The sequence below is a fragment of the Athene cunicularia genome (assembly GCF_003259725.1).
Source record: "Athene cunicularia isolate RWA chromosome 13 unlocalized genomic scaffold, athCun1 chr13_part1, whole genome shotgun sequence".
Classification (NCBI taxonomy): domain Eukaryota; kingdom Metazoa; phylum Chordata; class Aves; order Strigiformes; family Strigidae; genus Athene; species Athene cunicularia.
This window is the reverse complement of record NW_020799117.1, coordinates 4,436,343-4,458,391: the sequence shown is the minus strand read 5'-3', so window position 1 is coordinate 4,458,391 and position 22,049 is coordinate 4,436,343. Positions and strand designations below refer to the sequence as shown.

The window sequence follows — 22,049 nt, the reverse complement described above, 5'->3', positions numbered from 1 at the left end:
GGTTTTTTGTTTTCCTACTTACTCACACCAGAAACAGCACTGTGTGCAGAAGCAAATATGGAGAAGTAGAGACAGATTTGAAGAGACTCTTATAAATAAACTGGTTATAAACCTTCAGTTGATGTTACAGATTGCCATGCCTTACTGTATGATACACAAGACAAGAATCATCAGAAAAATTATCAGAAGGCAACTGAATAGAAAGATTACTTGTACTCAGTTGGCTGATAAAACGAGTAGAAAAGAATGAGGAATGTTATATATTTCTTTGAAGTATGAGGAGCTCAATTGCTTGAACAGTTTACTGAGATCTACAAAGTCTCCTGGTTGCACTGGGTCGAAACGCAAATGTAAAAATAACCACATGTTAAAATTATTGAACAATCAGAATTCCCTTGGGGAGAACGGAAATATGATAGACTTTTATCCCTATGGCTACATGGCATGTATACAGCTGAAGTGGAAGGATACCAACAACTTCAGCAGATTTTCTTTCAGAAAAATGGAGTGGGACTTAAAGAGACACTGATATGCCTCACACTTAATTTTCTCAAGCTCTCAGCGAAACTGTTTTGACAGGTAAGTGACCAGATAAGTAGAAACTATGGTTTTCCATGAAGAAGATAAGATAACCTGGGGGGGGGTTATTAAGAATTTCTGAAATATGCTGAAACAGTATCTTCAATCTGAACATGATAAAGCTTTATCATGGTGAGCACTTCACAACTTCATTATAAACAGCAATTTGTTTGAAGCTTCAGGCGTGGTATTGAAAACATAACATACCCATGCTGTCCTCTTAGCACTTCTGGCGACAGAAATTAGTTAACATAATATTGGCTTAATCAAAAGAATGCATTTTAGTTCCATGGTATTTTACATAATAATGGTATAGCTACCGTTTTCCTGAAATAGAGTATGACACTTACAAATTAAATTAATTTTGACAGCACCTATAAAATGCTGAATACTCTGTATAAAGCATTAACCTTGGGTTTCAAACGGGTCTTTTATATAATGCAACCTGCTCTATACAATACCTTTATTTCCCACATTAAATGAGCATAGCTGCTTTATGTTAGTGTCTATCCTTTGTGCAGTGTTCCAAGAGGCTCTGTTCAATTTATTTTCAGGGCAGACAAAATTACACTTGTTAATGATCTCCTGTCTCACAGAAAAATTAGTATCTTTAGCTCAGCTTTAAACTGGCTGGGAAGACTGTACTGATCTGGTAGCTTTGCACCACTTCCTTAGGAATCCAAACCCTTACTAATCTGGTATCTACATACAACTTACTCAAGAATACAAGTTCTTACAGACATAAGCTATGGGAAAATATCTATTTAGCACCACATATTCACAGTTATATCCAACCCTAACATATCAGAAGATTTTTTTTCTATAAAAAGACTACAATGCAAGAATCTAATAATTGCAGCACGGAGAAGGGAAAAAAAAAAAAAACACAACAAAAAAACACCAAAAAGCAATCACAGAAATGAGTTTAGGGTTAGTGACAGTACATACAGAAAAAGGAGAAAGGGAGGGAAAAGGAGGAAGGAAGGAAGGAAAGAAGCAGTTCAGACAACTAACCAGAAGTGGCACTGGAGTGGGAGAACAGAGGTGATGCTGCACTGGCCCACTCTGAACCTGCCAGACTACACAGCTCACTTTCCAGGGAGCAGGAGACATCTGATGTCACCCATAGGAACTGTAAGGAGTAGTCAGTGTCACATCCAGTCACTGCATTTTTTTCTTGCAAAGTTGTGTCCAGGTGGTTAGAAAGAAAGGACTAACAACCCATTCCAAAACAAACAAACAAACAAACAAATAAATTTCAAAAAAATACCCACAAACTTTGGAGAGTGACACATCTCAGAAAAGAATCTTGCCTTGTTGATTAGGGATAAATGAGGAAAAAAACATGGTAGTGCAGCCTAGAAGCCAGCGTGGACAGGTAGTGTTGTGCTTGGGGCTAGCCTCAAAGCTTCTTAATGGCATAAATTCCATCTTCTAGAATATAAATAAATGCTCCTTTAGGGTTATAGAAGCAGAAATATCACTATTCTCTTCTTTTAATATTTTGAGACCAACTATAATAATTTTCAAAATTACTACGCTTAAAAGAAAGCATGGCACTTTGCTTTAATGCAACTACTAGAAAAAACTTCAAGTGCTCAAGAACTGGACAGATAAGCCTTTGCCTTTCAGTTCATGTTACAAGCCTTGCATTATTAGATCCCTTGACTCAGAAAATTATTAAAAATACGACTTGTTTCAGAGATATAATGGTAATAGGCATTTAAGTCAGTGATGTTAAGCTTTATGGTAAGACACAGCAATAAAAACTAGCTGCATCTTCATCCCCTTTCCACTCTCTTGAACTGCAAGTAGGGATTTTCTTTTATGTCACAAGCTAGACAGTTTTTCAAAACTCCCTTTGTTTGGTGGGTTGTTTTTTTTTTGTGAAGCCGTGATTAAGGAGCTTAAACAAATGCTCACAATTATAAATTTGACAGAGTATTAGAGAATTTAGGACTCTAAAGTAGTCTCTGAACTTCTTCTGTCTTTTGCCAAGGTTGTGTCATCTTGCAGCACTGGCTTACTCTTCATGTGCTGCTACTCTGTGTTGTGCAGTGCAGGAATATACCATAGTTTTCAGTGAGCCAGGTTTAAAAACCAGACTGACCACATGGTTATCAGTTTGTTACAATAGCTCCATGCTGTTGTGACTTACTGCCTAGCAGTATTGGTAGTAAACTCATGGGATCTGGCTAAAAGAAGGCAGGAAAGAAAGAGGATGGACAACAGAGATGACAAAGCGAAGAAAGAGTATGGAAAAAAATAGTGAGAAGTGCTAAGTAAAGAAGGTGCTGCAGAGTCAACTACAAGAGATACAGAAATATAAACTAAGAGAGAATAAAAAAAGAGATGAAGAAGGGCAGGGGAAAAAAAAAAAAAAACAAACAAAAAACACCTTGAGGGTGAAGTGTTAGATGTCAGGATGAGAGTGTGGTCCATATTTACAGTCCAGATGCAAGAGTGAATTACTGCGGGCAGCACACAGTTGCGGAGAAGATACTTGCACAGACCCAGACATTTTGAGGGAAGGACCACATGGATGTCAGCACAGGGCCTCACAGAGCTTGTGCACAAGTGAAAAAAAAAAAAAAAAAAAAAATTCTGTAAAGCTTTTTCAGTAGCAGAGTTTATAGCCATTACCACAACACATGACTTCACTGTAATTTTCCATGTGAAAGGAGGCAAAAAGAAAAAAAAAACACCTCTCCCCTTCACTGGACAAGTGAGTCAAGTATAAAAATACTCCCAAGCAAATGACAGCTTTTTAGTTCATCTTTACATCTAACAATGACAGCTGTTTGCATGACTCAGACGGATGATTCAACTGGTGGTGTCCTCTCAGCTCCCTCTAGAAAGGAGGGAAGGAGAAAAGCAGTTTATTTTTAAGTATGACTTGCTAACAACATTTTGATGAGAAATCCTTTAAAATGTTTTCTTTCCTTGAGAGCTGAGGTCTTACTTAAAAGTCAGCTTCAGACATAAATAAGCGTAGACGGCTTCCCAGGAACCTGGAGACAAAGCAGGAAGCCTTAAAGAACAGAAAGAACATACTTTGAGAACAGTGTGACACTGTAGGTGCTCAGTCAAGTCTTAAGCAAGGGCCAAGAGTCAAGTCCCTATTTGAAAAGGGCTGCACAGACCCACAGTTTTGATCATGCTGAAACAGCATTATCTAGTGGCTTATTAATTATTGGAGAATCTGGACTCCCAGCAGACTCTCTGTTCTTCCTCCCCAGTAGCCATTACATAAAGGATGCTCAAATAAGTCAAGAGACTAGCTGGACAGGTGGATAATTCAAGGAGAAACTTTCTCACATCAAGAGCTTTCAGAGAGATCTTGTCTGTTCTCTTGTCATTGAAAATGGATCCAGCATTAGATGCTGTAATCCAAGATGCTTTAGTTCTACGAAGATCGCCTTATCTAGGGCATGAGCCAAAATATTTTATGAACTAAATCTCTTTCAGGGAGCATATCACCTATCCCTATATTGTGGATGAATATTCCAAATACAGGATTTTACATGTCAGTCCAGAGTTTCCAAAGGGAGAGAGCATTGCCTGCAAGATAATTTATACTAGTAACAACTCTTTCAGAAATACTGACCTAACCTTGTGTGGAGGAAGAAGATAATTTTGTTTTTCAGAGACACTTGAGTATAAAATAGTCACCAAATAGGTGAAAGTCAGAGAACTGGTCACCAGAAGGAAGAATAAAGGGCAGTTACTGGTTTTTACTTTCTCTAGACCACACTTCAAAATGGAGGTAGGAAACACCTATTTTCCATTCTCAAAGACTCTTTTCAGCTCTAGTATCACATTAAAATTCATATCACCAGAAATCATGAAAGTTTGGCCTCTGTTATCACAGTATTATTTCTATACGAGAGTTCAACACGTTATAAGGGATTCCCTCGCAGTGTAGCTCGCTGCAAAGTACAGCAAAGGAACAGATGGAGTACCAGTTATTTATGAGAAGAAACTAAAACAATATTATAGAATCATAGAATATGTCTAGTTGATAGCAAGGACAATGGTAACAAAAGCAGCTTGTTTTGCTTCTGAATATATCTTTGATGACAAAGCAGCTCTTAGAGAACAAGGTAAATTCATTCTACAGATGACATCTTTATAAAATGTGCATGCAGATTCCTGAAACATTTTTGATGAAAAATACTACAGATTTTTCAGTAAGAATAAACAGTAAAACTTACCCAAGCAGGCTTATATTTAGGCTTAAAACTTTGCATCTTAGACAATGGCTTGAAATAATCGCTTCTAAGTGTGAAACAATCTGCCAGAACCAGTTTTAATCTGAGTTGGTTGTTTTCGTCTCAGATATTTTTACCCTCAGAATCACCATAATAGAGACAGAGGACTGGAGCACCTCTCTTATGAAGACAAGCTGAGAGAGTTGGGGCTGTTCAGCTTGGAGAAGACTCCAGGGAGACCTTCCTTAGAGCAGCCTTCCAGTACTTAAAAGGGCTACAGGAAAGCTGGGGAGGGACTCTTTATCAGGGGGTATAGGGATAGGATATGGGGTAATGGCTTTAAACTGAAAGAGGGGAGATTGAGATTAGATGTAAAGACAAAATTCTTTGCTGTGAGGGTGGTGAGGCCCTGGCACAGGTTGCCCAGAGAAGCTGTGGCTGCCCCCTCCCTGGAAGGGTTCAAGGCCAGGTTGGACGGGCTTTGGGCAACATGGGCTAGAAGGTGGCCCTGCCCATGGCTGGGGGGTTGGAACTGGATGGTCTTTAAGGTCCCTTCCCACCCAAACCATTCTACAATTTTATGACGTTAGTGCTTCATACTGTCAGAACTTAGGAAACACTTGCAAGTGCTAGCGGGTTCTTTTCACTCAGGTCTCAAACACATTAGGATTCCGCTCCCAGAGCAGCCATCCTACTCAACAGAGAGAAGTGGCAATCCCAGTGTTCTCCTGGGATAAAATTTTCAGAAGTGCCAAATGATTTAGCGGCCTAGTCCACTTTATGTGCAGTCATATCCAGGCCAAGTATCAACACTCTCTAAGGCACCAATCTAGGAACCTTGCCAATTGTACAGGGATAAAAGGAGCATCAGTTGGATATTCTTTTTAATACTGACTGGTAGTTTGCCATTGCATTTGTTAAGTGAGGCTGGCCATGACTTTTAGTCTGGCATTTTCTTATAGTTTTTATTATCCAAATTATAGCGACAGCTCCCACTGCTTCACTTCTGTGAATTTACTATGCTTTTTTGAAGCATGATCTAAGGTCTATCTCTGGAAAACAGCCTTCTTTTTCTTATATTCAGTACCGTAAAAACAAGACTTTAGGGATTAAAAATCCACATATTTTGCTTTGCTTTTCAGAAAGTGAAAGTAGAAAATAAAAATAAAACCATTTATGTAACACAAATGATGAGGCTGAAATGAAGGAGGAGCTATTCCTGTAGCCCTCTAGCTTTTTCTATTTACATACTGTGTGCATGAGAAAGCAAAAGATAATATAAGCACCCTCAACTAAGCACAGAACTGAAATCAGTGTCGGAATTACAAGGAGTGATGAACTGGAAGACATGGATGAAGGGCTAGGCAGTTGCGTGTTCTATACAGGAATATAGAGGAAGTCACTATCCATTTCCTACCTCTGTGGTCTCGGTGTACAAGCCCAGTAAAAAGGATTTGTAGAGCTTAGAAATGGTAAGCAGGCAAAGGCCTAGCACTGCTGCTGACATATGTAAAGGAGGTGGGAGGAGAAAGAGTTGTATGATCACAGCAGGGTGCAAATGTTACATGGTTTAACACTGCATTTGCCTTGCTAGAAAGCTCAGGAAGGTAGTAATTCCTCCAAATCAGGAATTCACTCTATAAACAGTGTTTTGGAACAAAAGTAACAACTTGCATTCTCCCTTCTCCTAGAAAGAAATACTCCCTAGGCAGCAAATGAAAATTTGCTTTACGAAATTCCTTTTTATTCTCCCTCCTGTCATTCCTCCAAATTGTTAACACTAAGCTGTTTACTCCCTGTCGTTGGGTTTCATGTGGTTTTCTACAGCACCATACCGTATTTTTTATGTTTTACTGCTGAATGGAGTAACTTAACGATCCTTTCAAAAAGAATAAGTCAGGTCTCCAACTCCCCGTATTTTTTTGTGGTATGTCCCCCATGCTTTCTCAAAGTATCTTCAGCTAGTCAATAAACAGTCCTAAGTACTACTCTGCCAACAGCACTGGGAGTGGGTTAGGTGGTCTTCATTTCATCCCCGGTTTCTGGCACAGTCACATTAGCGCAAGTTATAGTCTAACGTGAAAGGAACAATTCTGCAGCTCGGCATGTAGTGGTAAGCCGTATCATTACAGGGAATGATATGTAATTCTTCAGCCTTTCAAGGCAGTTGCAAGCAGCACAGCTGCAGTAACTTCAAATCCTAGGTGATAAGTCATTTTGTCTTGATATTTCATAGTTTCAGCAATTAAGAAACATCTTCTGAAGCCATGAAGATGCAACTAAGAGCCATTGTTCAGGAATCATGATGAGAAAAGGCATCTTAAATATTCACTGACTTAGCTTCAAGGACAAGGGAGAGAGTGGAACTCTTCTGTGCAAAGTTCCTAAGACACATGAACCAGTTGGCTCAAGTGGTTGTAATAAGCTTAATAATTTCTGAACACTCTTGGTCAGGAAAGTGTTTCTGGCTAAAGTCTGAAGCAGCTCAGACTTAATTCTGTTATGGGGCAACTGAAATTATATCACTTTTTAAACTCTTGTAGCTGAATACTAAGATGACCAGAACGCTGTTACACAAGAACATGATGGTCATGACTGTTCTGATAATCTCTAAATTGAAAATACTTCATTCCATACTAAATTGAAAATACTTCAGCTAACTTAGAAAACGCTACTCCTGAACCTGAACTGGTTTTATGAGGTCTATGAGAGGAAAGGGATGGTGCACGGGGCCCAGGAGAAGTCAAACTCTGTGCAAGTGCTGTTGTTTCAGTAAACTTAGCTGAAGTTTGTTTCTAGTCTGAGCAAACACTCCTAATGACAGCAACATACTGAGAGGGCACAGAGATTGTCAACAAAGACCCCATATTGACACAGATATTTTCATTTAGTTCTACTACTGACCACATCAACTGGTGATAAAGATTGATTATTTATATTACAAAATTTGTATTGGTCAGCAGCCTTCGCAAAGATGATAGTCCCCAGTGAGTTGACTTCTGCACAGGCAAACACATACGAGTGTTCCACCCCAAGTAGTTTACAATCTAAATGCATTCAAGAACTAAAAAACCTGTCAATTGAACTGAATAAGCACAAACAATTCATTCAATCTTGTCAATGAAGAAACTGGCCCATTTGGAAACTTTCATTTTCATACTGGAAAAATTTTGAGTCAGTTTTACAGAAAAATTGGAGATTAGAAAGATGCCTAGGCAAACACAAAACTACATGTTTTTTCTATGAATTACTTATTGTGAGGAGATACAGGGTGTTTATGATGGAAAACGAAAACACAGTTCAAAACATATTTAAATTTATAGTTCAGCATATAGAGAAAAATAGGAACTATCAAAGATCATTTCATTAGCTATTACAGATACTGCCCAAAATATTCCATATGTAGAGGGAATGGCACCACTGTTTTCACAGCGTTGTTTTTCGTCCATAGAGCCTGCAGGGAGAAAGAGTGATATGAAATAATTTCACAGACTAAGAGAATACCCAATTCACTGTGACTTGAAGGTAAATACACGTCATCTCACAGAGATAAACATCTCAACATGGGTTCATTTATCTTTGAAAAAAAAAGGAAAAAAGAAAAAAGAAAATGTGATCTTGACTAGATTGGATGGTTGCAATAATCCATCCTGTTCTTTTGGGATAGAGAATACCATATTTTCACTTTATTGATGAAAAATATATTTAGAGTATTTTCTCTTTAGCAACCTCCTTGCTCCTGTCTCTCCTTAAAATCAAATATTTTTAAGTTTTGAATTTGGAGAATGGAAACACAACCAATCAATCAGCCTTTACATCTGAGATCTCATCATTCCGAACGTTACCTCATACAAATCTCGGTGATTGTGCCTGCAGGGCTACCACTGTTTTCTAAAAAGATTACATGGACCAAAAGAAACCACTTTGTTTTGCCCTCTGGCTTTCTATGTGAAACAAGTGTCATGGTGAAATGCCGACAAAATCCTCTCATGTTTTCTAGCTTTGAAAAATTGCAACACAATGCTAATGTTAGAAGCACACAAGCAAAATATATATAGGGATTTTTTGATTTACTTTGTTGTTTGGTTGTTGTGGGGTTTTTTTTAAATAAGCAACAGTACAATACTTACCAAACTATGAGCAGAGAACAGGATTGTTCCTTTCTGTGCAGAAACAAGGGCAGGGGAAGGAGAAATCTTATGGACATTTTGTTATATTTACCCTATATATGAATATATAACAGGTTTCAGCTATGCAGGACAATGAAGGTTGAAATTCATCCTTGTGCTGCATGAGACACTAGCATCCAAGAGATGTTTTGAAAGGTTAGATGTTTTCCATACTTTATATATGTACTACACACTGAATTATACCAACTGTTACAAATTCTTTTCCTATTTTACTCCTGCACAACTGTATTAGAGCACCATCCAAGGGAACAGAGCAAACTGCTTCCCAAATAAGCTTTCAGCAGCACATGATCACTCAATGGATGCTCTGTTTTAAACCAAGCTTTTGCCATCTGTTCCACTGCTAATTATGAATGCTACAGATACCCACAACTACATTGCAAGGAAAAAAAAGTGATTAAAGCACATGTATTCTTTCTCCAATGCATCTTTGCTGTTTACCTCGAAAAGCAATACCACCCACCACACAATGCACACGTCACACAGAAGGAAGACCACATAAAGGCAGATGTTCAATAGCTTGTCCTCTGGCAATAAGCCAGTGGTGATTCTTGGAGTCCAAAACATGTACGGTCAGCTCAGGGTCATGCAGGATACTGATCAGCAGCTAACTAACCTTCAGTTTTATACAAGTCTCTTCCTGCTTTCCTCTTCCTCTGACCCTAACACCATCAACCTACCATTTTGGAATCCTCTCTAATAAAGCAGAAGATGTTTTTCCTTATCTACCTCTTTCCCATTATGTCTGTGGTTGGAAATTCTTTACCTCGATGCACACAGAGGCATATCTCATGTTCTCCATTTCCTCTTTCTGCCAAGCATTTCCCATGAGAAGAGATCTCTGGGCTTTCAGAAAGATCATTCCAACAGTGATTTCTCACTTAACAGAGCATGTCTCCATCTCAGCTATGAACCCTCTGGCTGGACCCACTAAGTTTACTAGCATTCATTTACCTATGACAGAGACTGTATGTTTTGGGGGGTTTTGTTGTTTGTGGTTTCTTTTTTGTTTTGCTTTGGTTTGTTGTTTTGGGGGTTGGGTTTTTTTTTTCATTTGCTTGCACCTGTCATTTCTCTTCTGAAGGAATAACTGAGGAAAACACATTTATTCTATCAGTTTCAGTAACTCCTAATTTCAGGAAGCTTCAGCTTTAATGTCAGCCATGCCCTGAGGCTTCAGCTTAGTATCTTATTTTATATCTACATATCTCCTTATTGAGTTCAGATTTTATAGACAATCTTGCATCATCCTGGATAGAACACATCACCTGCGCCATCACGGATATATCAGTAATGGTTTTGCCATGATGGAGGTAGGTTTCAAAATTGCTTCCTGTTTGCAGTTTCTTTCATTCTTAATGGAAACTACAGCCATACTGAGCACATGCCACATCTATCACTTTGTACACTGCCCTGTTGTAATAAAATATTGCTCATTCTTTATTACATAGGACCATATTCTGCTGTTAAACCATGGATGGAGTATCTCAACAGAAATTAATGCTAAGGTTCTGCAGTCACTTAAAAAAATACTAATAGCAGAATATGACCTATAAGAATTTGTTTGATATTTTTCTCTTCATACAGAGATGAGACTATTTATCATGGCAGATGTTGCTTTAGAAGTGAAGTTTTCAATATATTTTATAATGGTTCTTAAATTGTTTATATTATCTCTTTACAAATGCTTAAAAACTGTCCATTTATACCCATTAAAGTTTCTTGTACTTGTGTTCCAACTTCTTTTCTCTTTTACAAGGCATTGCACCTGGATAGAAAATGCTTAGTCACGATCTCTAACAGCACTATCTCCGAGTGAAAAAGATTACTTTTCATCTCAGGTTATAAGAAGTTCATTACAAGACACAAAAATCTTCACTCTGCCAATCATTTTAATGTTAAGATAAAACATATGCATAAGACACAAAGCACCTCTTCATAAGAAGAGCCAAAGGCTTTATAGGAAGAAAAGGAGACTAGATACAAAAATAGATATTTGTGTCACATAAGGATCATTATTTCATCCCATCTTGCCTCATATTCCAATCAAAATAAACCATTAAGCATCTTGTTATATGCAACTTAACTCTGTTATATAAGCATGAAGAGACTAATAAATCTGTGGCCACTGATCTGTATTACTATATAGTTCCTTGTGAGCAAATATATCTGGTTTACCCGTTTCCTTCATGCTGCAGAACTGCAGTTATACGCATAACTGACAGTTGTGCAGTATTTTTCCAGTTTATATTTATTCTAATTAAATGTGACATGATTTCTTTCTGGATGCTGCTGTCCTGAGTGAACTATAATGTGAAGATTCATGGCTGTGTTTAAGGAATACAACAGCCAATTCTGTATTTAAATCACTAATTATCCTGTGCCTATAGATATCCTTACTGAATGCAGCACCCCAGTGTTCTTTTACATGAAACAATTTTTTTAGCCATTTGAAACAAGTTTTAAAGAGATCAGTAGATTTTATAAATCCTAAGAGTCATCAGTTTCACCAGATGTAGTTTAACATTGAAATAAAATGAGATACAAAGTCTGCTTTGCCTAATGTCTTTGCTTAACCAGGAAGTACTGAGTCCCCCTTCACTATGATGCCAAACTAGCTGTACCTACATAGTATTAAATAAATACATAATGTCTACCTAGCAGCAAAAGGATCGGTTACCCTGCCTTCACTTAGAAGAAAAAGAACTAAATTTATTCCTTATATGCCTTGAGTGAAGCTTATGTTATCAAACAAGAAATTAAGTTGACCCAATAAACACTGCTGTCAGATACTGGCACATTTATCCAGGGGAAGGAAGGATACAGTCCTGTTAAGCTTTGTCTTTCTGTATTCTAACCCAGTACATAGCTCAGTAGAAGAGCACTGTCCTGGGACTTACACGACATAAATTTTGTTGTTAGATCTGGCATTAGCTTGATGGATAACTCTAAACTAGCTTTATCCTCTGCTTCCACATCTGTCTAACCTAGCTCTACATCCCCATGTGCTTGCCCACATCGGGAGAGTGCTCTGAGCTGTAGCAAAGACCACCACAAAAGCTGAGCCATTCCTACCCGAGCCAGAGGGGTCTTCCCCAGCCTGGCCCACACCCTGGCCAGCTCCTGCCACCAGCAGACACGCTCAGCACAGCGCCCAGACGAGCAAGGACAGGGGCGTACAGTACAGGAGGTACTGGCACATACACAAAGGCTGGAAGACTAACAAGAGTTGTCCTAGAAATGAGTGTTCAAAGTACAACAGGCTTTTGTTATCAAACAGGAAAATGACAGGCATTTCTGAAAGCTCTAAAAGTGATTTTTTTTTATTAATATTTACCAATTGCAATCAAATTATACCAAGACCTTCAACATCTCTAGTACACACAGGAACACTACTCTAAAAACATTATTTTCCACTTGCTCCCTTGAACAAGCAACTCAGCCTCATTTCTTCTTAATCCTGCAATTGTAATTTTCAGCTTCCCTCCCAGTCCATTCTCTAAAATTTAAGCATCCCCTCAACCCAGTTCCAGTGATTGTAGCTGCCTCCACCTCTCTACCTCAATCTTCTATTCAGGTTCAAGTTGTCTAACTGCTACAGCTTGAAGAGAAAGGCAGAGGTGACAACATACAAGCACCAGAAGACAATGCTGAAAAACCTCTGAATAGCCAATGGAAGTCGGGGAAGGCAAGGGCAAAGACAGATCTCCAAGCTAAAAAGCACATAAAAACTATTCACAGAATATGTTGTGTAATTTCAAAAGAAATTGTATACACAGCTGAATTTCCTGATTAACAGTTTCAAAATAACCTGCATAGACAGACAGGTATCGCTACATCTGCCAATCCCCGTGTTTGTCTGTGAACCATGATAGATTCAAACCTTTTTTGAAAACCATTCTGAATGCAGTTACTCTAACAGTAATTTTTAATAAAGTATTTTTCTATCTGCCCAGGAGACAGCAATCAGTGGATTTATGACACTAAGTTCATTAAAAGGACAGCTAAGATCACAGAATTAATTGATGCCCCCTTGTACCTATTTAATGAGAATGATTTTCTGTTATCCTAGATTACAAACCAAGCTGTAGAAGTGACAGATAAAAGACCAATCTACTCCCTGCCAAAACCTCTATTCAGTAGCTTAGCAATTTATCTGTAAACTGAATTTGGAATCATATCTTAGCCTTGAAACTCATTAGACATTAGATGTTCAGTCCAAATGCGTAATTTAATTTTAGCTGTCGACCTGCAGCAGCAAATCCAGCAATGATAAATGCTGGAGTTATCTACCCGATGACAGACTACTTACCAAGTTAAGACTTGGTAACTTCTCAGCAATAAAGCTGAAACAGTTAAGTGCTGAAAGTACAGAAATTCACACTGGGGGCAGCAGCATTCTCTGTGTTTCAACTTCACTTTCTTGTTTTGCTTGGAACCCATAAAATGTGTATTCTGTAGACTGTATATGTTTGATTTTCTGATAGGTTGATTCTTCCAGGGACTTTGAGGGAGCTGCTTCTATTTATGCTGCCCAGACACCTGATCTTTCAGCCTTTTCCAATTACACAATGTCCTCCAAAAGCCAAAAAGAACTGTTCAATCTAACTGGTTCTTTCATGCACAGTTGTTCTTTGTCTAGAAGAACAAGAAAATGAGGACTATGAGAATCAAACTCGGGGCTCGCTAAAGTCTTTGAGAATTTGGTCATCAGCTTGAATATAGCCAAGGCCTCACCACAGCTCTTTTGGGCAAATCTCATTTTTGATAACACAAGGGAAGACATAATCACAGCCCTTGAATAAACACATGTTATCAAAAAGAGTTTTCATGCCCTAGATATAATATTTGACCTCCATTTCCCCCATGAAGTCCTGCCTCTTGTAAAAGCAGCTCAGCTGCCCCGCCCTGAATTCTGTCTTGTATTTTATCCTCAAAAAATGCATACATTGTTAAAGATGCACTGACTGAAATGACATATTTCTAGCCTCCTGGTTAAAACCATAAATATAGAGCAAACAGTTAAACTATCGGAGACAAAAAAGGCAATAATCTCCCTGATGTTCAAAACATAGCATCATAACCAAGCTTTAACTTTTGGCACTTGAGAATAATGAGACTGATTTTCTCAACCCTAATTCTGGACAATTTACCTGAAATAAAAACTAGTATTATTTACTCATGGACACTTGAGCCTAATAACAGCTGTTACACTAACAGACATCAGAACTCAGCTTCCTAGGACTATTTTCAATCCACCCATTTTATATCGTCAGGGTTTTTTACCCTCTTTTTTCCTTTTACAAGAGTGAGTTTTGACAAATACATAAACAAAATCTATCCCACAACTGTGTATCGGATTTTGATTTGCTGTTTTTTCTGTCCCCCCTGCCCCAAAGGTGCGAATAATGTAATACATCAAAACTGGTTCTTCCACTTTTTTTTTTTAATCTATTTTTAACCTCATGCTCATCAAGAAACAAAAGGTTTCTCTTTTGTCCTTACAAAGGTGCAGCGTGCTCTTCACATCATTTTATTTCCTAAAGCTCCTGCTGCAACTCTTAGCACATACAGTCTACATGCAAAAATGGAACAGAAGATTCATCTCCCAGGAATCTGACAAAATTACAGTTTAAATTTATAATAAAGCAAGCCCCTATGGAAAAGAAATCCTATAAGGGGGGTGGGGTGGGAAAAGCAGTAGAATACAAGAACGGTTACTCTAAAAACTTCTGAAACATTTTAGTGAAAACTTCAAATCTACAGAATGTTGTAGCAGGGGTATGATTTGTGACTGCAGTCTTCAGAACATTTCTCTAAGTGTGAAAACTATTCCAGTTATAATATCTATTATACGTATTATACAGAAATTAACACTCTAGTTTTCTACTGACCTATTTAGCTTTGGAGTCTTAGGTAATTCCTAGGGAAGCTGGATAAGTGTCAGTTAATTACAAAAATCTGGCTCTCTGTACCTCCCAAATTAATTATTCTGATATAAATGCCATTATTTTTCCCTCGTCCACTGCAGAAGGAAAATGTTAAGTTTGAGAAGGGCATTTTTAGTAAGCATATCTCTCTTGTTTGTAAGAAGCTGATTATGAATTATATTTGCACAGATTCAGTCTCATGGTTTGCTATTCTTTTAAACTTCATGGCAAGTACATCTCAGCTGTAATTTTCAATCGCATTTATATTCCAGCCCTGTCCCTCTGTTGAGTAAGAATTGCCCTAAGAGACAACCTATGCTCAGAGTGTCTGGGTAGACTTAATAAATCACATTTCAACTCTGTTGTACATCACTCCAGATCTACTGGAATCCATGCACACAATCTTCACCTTCAATTAAATCTCAAGGTGGGTTTGCAATGATAATCTGGAAAGCAAGCCTGAGGTGCCTGTGTCCCATCACATAACCCAGCCACTTTACTGACTGGGTACACCCGTTACCTACCTAACAGGTATTCTTCAAGTGGATTGTAACCTTCCCCATGACTATCTTCACTACATAATTAGCAGGGCCTGAATGGTTTCTCCAGGAATACATGTATTGAATTTATTGATTACTGAATCACAGACAAACCTGTGCTTACACTTGAGGTGAAGAAAGTAGAAAATGTGGTGTTCTTGTAATAAACTGTTAGCAGAAAAATACTTCATTCTGCCTGTAGACCTAAATACAACACAGACAAAGAAAATGCAATCCCAAACTAAGTATCTTCCCCTTTGTGTATCTTGAAATTAGCTGAGTCCTAATGTAGTGAGACCACACTGAATACATGGATCTGCCAGGGCAGCGAGAGTAGAAAGAACCCAGGCAACACAAATGAACTGTTAGCTCAAAAATCCCGAAGGATCAGGGGATATTGGGTATGGCAGGTTCCATCACACCTGCAGCTGTATGGATAGGGAGCAAGACAACCATCTGCAAGGGGCTTTCAACTTAATGAACAGACACGTGTGATATAAAACTCCAAGGCCTCTAGAATCCCCAAATCCAGGTTTTCTTACAGTTTACTACATCATAATTTTTTTGTTAACATACAAACTACATATTGAAACCAAAGTGCTCATTAAGGTAACTTTCCTGAATTCAGGAATAAGGTTATTTTTGTCACCAATTATCTAAGTTTTTCTTTATCTCGGCTTCACACAAGGCAGCTTTTGCTGTCCCTCTCAATAAACGTTCTGAAGCAAATCTACTCTTACACAATCAGCTTTGTGTGAGTAAAGTAATATAGTATACTATTTTAAAACAGACTATTTTCCCCTATGATGCTGGAAGGCCTTTGCTTACCAACTCCATAAAAACTTGTCTTTCTTGAATTTCAGTGATCAGAAGTGCTCATATTTTTAATTAAATATTCTGTCTCATACATTTTACAATTTTATTTCTTCAACAGAACCAGAAATCTTTCATTTTATGCATTCCTACAATATATCTGCTCTCCTCAGAGTAGCATTACTTTTGTTAGAGTAACTCTGCAAATCAATGAAAGTACACAGGTTTTCCCTCTCGTCTATTTCAAGCTGAGCTGCCAGGACTGAGAATAAATTCGTCTTAGCTCTCAATTCCATGACCTTCTACTTTGTACTTTTAAATTTCATTTCATTTATATTACTTGAGTTCCCAAGGTCTTCCAATTCTTCCTGCTTGGTATTCCAACCCTTCTCAGTATTGGTCATGTTTTCCAGCTCTCTGCTATCAAGTTTCACTACCACACTTCTAATTTTTGGCTAAACAAATCAGAGAAAGCGCAACAAGAGGAAAAGCAGTGAAGAAGTGTGAAAAGCCAGCCCAAATCCCAACAATCCATCAGTGGCAAAGCTGGAACAATATAGGTCCCACAGTTCCTAGTCCTGTATTTGCTTATCACCTATCACTGGTACATCTGATCAGGTGTGAGGAGGAATTTACAGGCTCAGAAACGTGACATACATGAATAACCAACAAATCGTCCCTTCAGTGGATTGCATCAGGGGATGGTAGTCCATGACCAACCTGGAAAATCTAGTACCTAATCTAATCTATTTATATATAACTATTCATGTTGCTGATAGTTATATGTAACTGTTTATCCACAGCCAGTCAGAAATGTATACACACAGATGATAGTCTCAAAGCATCTCCAGGCATATAATGCACAGGGGTTTTAACATGATAGCCTGGAACTGAAACTCTGTAAGCAATAAAATTTAAAGAAACAGCTTAGTTAATGCTCAGAACGTGGTCTGGCAGGCTGCCATGCATCAACATGCACTGAAACCAGAGTTCATGCCAAGATTCTTAGCTTTCAACTTCACAGATATTCCTTGTATGGTTTATACTAGATCCTCCAAGTTCGATTAGCTTTTTTCCTTCCTTTTTGCAGTTTAATCCATAGCTAGTTGAACTTATTACCTTTTTCTATTTAAGCATTAATAATATAACATAACTCCAAGTAGAAGTAATAGAATTAGTCTGTTCATATAATTTTGATTAAAGACAGGCCTAACACTAAGAGGACACTTATTCTATGCCTTCCGTGCCAAGCCTCTGTGAACGCAATGAGATGCTGCAGTGTGACCTATTACAATAACGCGTACAGCTATTCCCATAATAAATACTTTCTAGGACTCATCAGAATTCACTTCACATTCAAGTGTCGAATTTGCACTGAAACTCCTCTTAAGCCAAAGGATATCTCTCAACAGATTTGATTGAAAGATTGAGGCCTTAACATTTGTGTTCATAATATCACAAGGTCTCATTTGGTTCTCATATTCCTGATGTCTGCTTTCCCAAGCCTCAAATCTATACAAAGGAAATAGATGCAGTCCGTCCTACAGACTCCAACTTGCTTACTTTTTTTTTTTCCTTTTTCTAGTAATAAATATATTAAACTAGACCTAGTCAGTTACTTAAGTATGTATCAAGCTACATTCAATAAATGGATTAGGTGAATAACAAATTCCATATTACCACAGATCCTGAGCTCTGTCCTTTCTTTTTTACAGCTTCCAACACACAACTGTGAGGAAGAGAAATACTACCATCCCCAGCTGTAAAATGGGACTTAAGGCAAGGCTAAGATTTTGTGATTTATCACACAGAAAACCCACAGCAGACAAGAAAAAGGGGTCAAAGACAGGATTATCAAGTTCAGATCGTACTGAAAGCTTATTAATACATCAGATATTACACCATTATTGATACTGGACAGCTGGACAATATACAAGATTTTCAACAGCATGTGCCTCACAACAGGTAAGTCCCATTGATCTTATTCTTCATTTCCAGGCTCTGCTTGGTTTTTTTTAAATGGAACACTTGAATATTCTACAAATTGTGTTCAAATTGTGAAAAGATTGTATTGTGAAGTACTGTTTTAAACCAATTCCTTGAGGCCTTCTGAAAATGTCAACAGGTCAACATTTCAGACTATTAAATTCAGTCAGACTTAAAAATTTAGCCCCGTTATGTGGATGTAATGCAGACTTCAAATGAGGTATACTTCTGTGCTCTCTTTTCACAGAAGAGTAATGGCTACTGGGCCATTAAGTGCAACTACCATGCTGTCTTTGCCCAAAAGAAATATGGGTTGTACTAAAAAAGCCGATCAATAGCTGTCTTCTCAAATCAGGCCATATTGGACAATAGCTCAATAAGGTTGACCAACCAATTGATTTTGAAAAGAATAACCCAAAAAAGTTGAGAGAAGCCCAATTTAAAATTTTATATTCAATTATATATCATCTGTAAAAAAACCCACCCAGTACTACAACATTACAACAGATTTATAGGCACATAGGTGTGAGCAGATGTTTGTGCTGCAGGCAGGGACAGAGTTTAAAGTGGCCACACCCAAAACAAACAAATCTGAGCTCCACACCGAGTGTTTCTCCTACTGTACATAAAGACACAGTTATGTAAATATTTGTGCAGTTTTGTTTATATAACATGACATAAAGCTCTGAAAGCTACTAAAGGTAATGATGATAATTACTGCAACCTTCCTTCTGCTGATTTACAAGGTACAAACTAGGCCTCCTGCTCTGTAGTAGCTATAGTGTCAGACCCAAGAAGGTTTTAACTGAAACATTTCTTCTATACTCCAGCCTCCTGGGCAAAGCTCACATTGAGAACCTCATCTAGTCATGATGTAAGTGTGTGTATATATATATATATATATATATATATACGTATATATATATATATATATATATATATATATATAGTGTCAGTTTGGGAAGGAAGGGAAGATAGTTTCCCTACAATTCAACAATTATGAATGAAATGCTAGTCTACCCCATCCATAGCAGTTAATCCTGTTATGTTGCATCTCACCAGTGTTTTAACAAATGTCTTAATAATCTATCCCTGACAACACAGGTGTGAAGCAAGGATCAGATTTCTTCTAATGACATCTCTGCATGCAAGAAGCGTGCTATCTCTCCTATACCTACTACACTGGCAGCAACACTACCTATGCATGTCTTCATCTGTGGACACAGAACCTCTCACAGGAGATTATGATGCAGTAAATCGCTTTGGTTGGGGAAAAGTTATTAAGAGCTTAATTCCATATGCAAGCTTTTTATATTTTCTTTTTGGAAAAAGCTTAGTAGAAGGTGATTAGTAGTATCTGTTAATTTGCCCCATAAAAGGTTTCATGGGTAATCATATGCATTCATAACATGCTAGTTTTGAAGCAATTAAATAAAATCATTAAGACAGCTAAGTAGAAAGATACCTAAACTCTGCATGAACTTTATACTATTTGCTTTTGCTTGGCAGAGGACTGGTTAAGAGGTTTTTTTCCCCATAATATGATTTTTCCTATAGAAAAGAGTTTTGAGGCTTTCCAGTTTTTGTTAGCGTTTTCAGAAAGTCTATAAAAGTATTTTCAGATGGGAAACCTTAACACATGGAAGAGGCAATCTTCACAAACGTCTTCCACAGCAAGTAGAATAATTTCTCTGACAATTGCACATGTGAGATTGGGGATGGGGGATGAGAACAGAAGTTGCAAGGACTCCAAGCTTAAAAAAAAAAAAAAAAAAAAAAAAATAAAAACTTTAAGCTCAAAAAGTGTGATTAACGCAAGGCCTCAATTTGGAAGGAGACTGTTAAAAAATGCCTCTTTCTGTAAATCTGTTCCTAGTTAAAAGTGGGTTTGGATTAATTTCTCAGTCCTTCATTCAATTTACCATTTTCAAATGCTGCTGAATTTTTACATCAAGTTAAATCCTTAACTTGCGTTCCCCAGGAAACTAAACCAGATATTAACAAAGACTCCCTTGGAGCCTGGTAAAAATCTATGAATCTGTATTAACTGTAGAATCCCCTTAATAAATAGTAGCTACTGTAAAAGCATGGGCTTTTCCAGACACCTATTACACAGAACTTCAACAGTCCCAGTGGGTGGATGTCATCACAGTGACTGCACACAAATATACAATCTGACACATCTGTTGATACTTGTTAAGGCCATACTTTGTTATATTGAGATTCAGCGCAGCATGATTTCTCAGAGATGACCACAACTACAGAAAAAATGTCGAGAGAATAAGCTAAGGAGACAAATCACATTTAACTGTAATACTCTGGCTTCCTCTTTGCAAAGTAAGATACAGTGGTAAGACCGCAGAGACAAACGCAAAGCATCAAAGTTTAACTTAATATATTACAAAACACCAGAGCTTCCTAACCAAACAAACAGTGTTACAGAATAGGACTCGCAGAGCTGCTAGCCAGCTCTGCTCTTCCCTTTCCAGCCACAGCTCACAAATCCCACGCGATAAGAACACTTAACCTCAACGTGCTCATGATCAACGTTAACAGTAATGTTTTCCTTATCCAGCCTCGGGCAGACTGAAGCAGCGTTTTCTGTGTGCGCTCCAAGAAAGCTTTTTCAGTGTATAAACAAAAGCAATAGAAGCTCTGTAAATATTACATTTCCCACAAACGTTGCATTTCCCTTTCTCCAGTGATTGACTTAATACACGCAATTGTATTCAAACTAGGGGAATTCAAGAATTAAATTTAAGCTTTAAAAAAAAAAAAGTGATTTGGATGTCATAACGCATCTTGAAGCTACCCCTGTTTTCCAGACTGAAAAAAACCTGAGTCAAAGCATATATACCAGCGTCAAAGATCTCCATGAGCAGAATTGACAATAAAATATTTTTTCCACCAAATCTGCAGGCAAAAAAAAAAAAAGCTTCACTGTTTACCACCTTGTGGCCTGAACTGGTAAATATTCCCTTCTTACACACACACCGTATCATCATTTTACAGTTAACTAGCCTCTTAAGCAGCAGGCACAGAAACTTCGCTCAAAGTTCCTCCCCAAAGGAAAACTGAAGCCCATACTCTTTCAGCGAGACCAACACGGAGCCCAAAGTGCCCCTATCGCTGGGGTAAATCGAGAATACCCGGACTGACTGTCCAGCTTCCGAACAGCTCTGAACATCCTTCACAACGAGCAGCAACCGGTTGCCCAAGCTGCATCTCTCTTCTCCCCACAGCTTCTAAAAGCCCGCAGCCTCCCGCTGAAAGGATGCTACGGCCAAAAGGAACAAGCAAGAAGGATGCGGTAAAGGGAGAAGTACTTACATCCCTGAATTTGTTCCAGTACTTGTCTTTATCGTACTGCGAAACGGTGCTCAGCCATTTGTCGTTGTCCAGGAAATTGCCATGATTGCTATTACTCGTGATGATTTCAGGATGACGGCTCTCCACTTGCAGGAAGCACCAGGCAGCGATTACCAGCACCCCCGACATCTGCAAGGAGAGGAGAGGAGCGGAGAGGAGCGGAGAGGAGCGGAGCGGCGGCGCGGCCGCGGGGGCGGCTTCCTCGGGCAGGGAAGTTTGAGGGACCCCAAGTTCGGGTCTGTCTCCCCTCACGCCCCTCACCAACTTCTGGCTGCGGAGCTGCCCGGTCCGCTGGGACCCACCCTGCCCGCCCAGCCTGGAGGGGCGGGGAATAACAACAGTAACAAGAATAAAAATTATAAAAAATAAAAGCAGGTCACCTGGCGGCGGGCAGACACCCAGCCGGGGGGGGGAGGCAACGGTTTTACAGTT

General features: G+C 38.5%; 1 protein-coding gene across 2 annotated transcripts in view; it reads right to left on the bottom strand.

Moving 5' to 3' along the window:
• Window positions 1-21,935, bottom strand: part of SPOCK1 (SPARC (osteonectin), cwcv and kazal like domains proteoglycan 1) — a 318,661-nt gene extending 296,726 nt beyond the window's left edge. Inside the window, exon 1 of one of the 2 annotated variants that reach the window (XM_026858125.1) lies at window positions 21,579-21,935. In XM_026858125.1, the coding sequence (XP_026713926.1) occupies window positions 21,579-21,746 (168 nt within the window). In that variant the 5' untranslated portion in view covers window positions 21,747-21,935. The remainder of the gene's footprint in view (window positions 1-21,578) is intronic. The other variant, XM_026858124.1, reaches the window with a different exon arrangement.
• Between the last annotated feature and the right edge of the window lie 114 nt (window positions 21,936-22,049).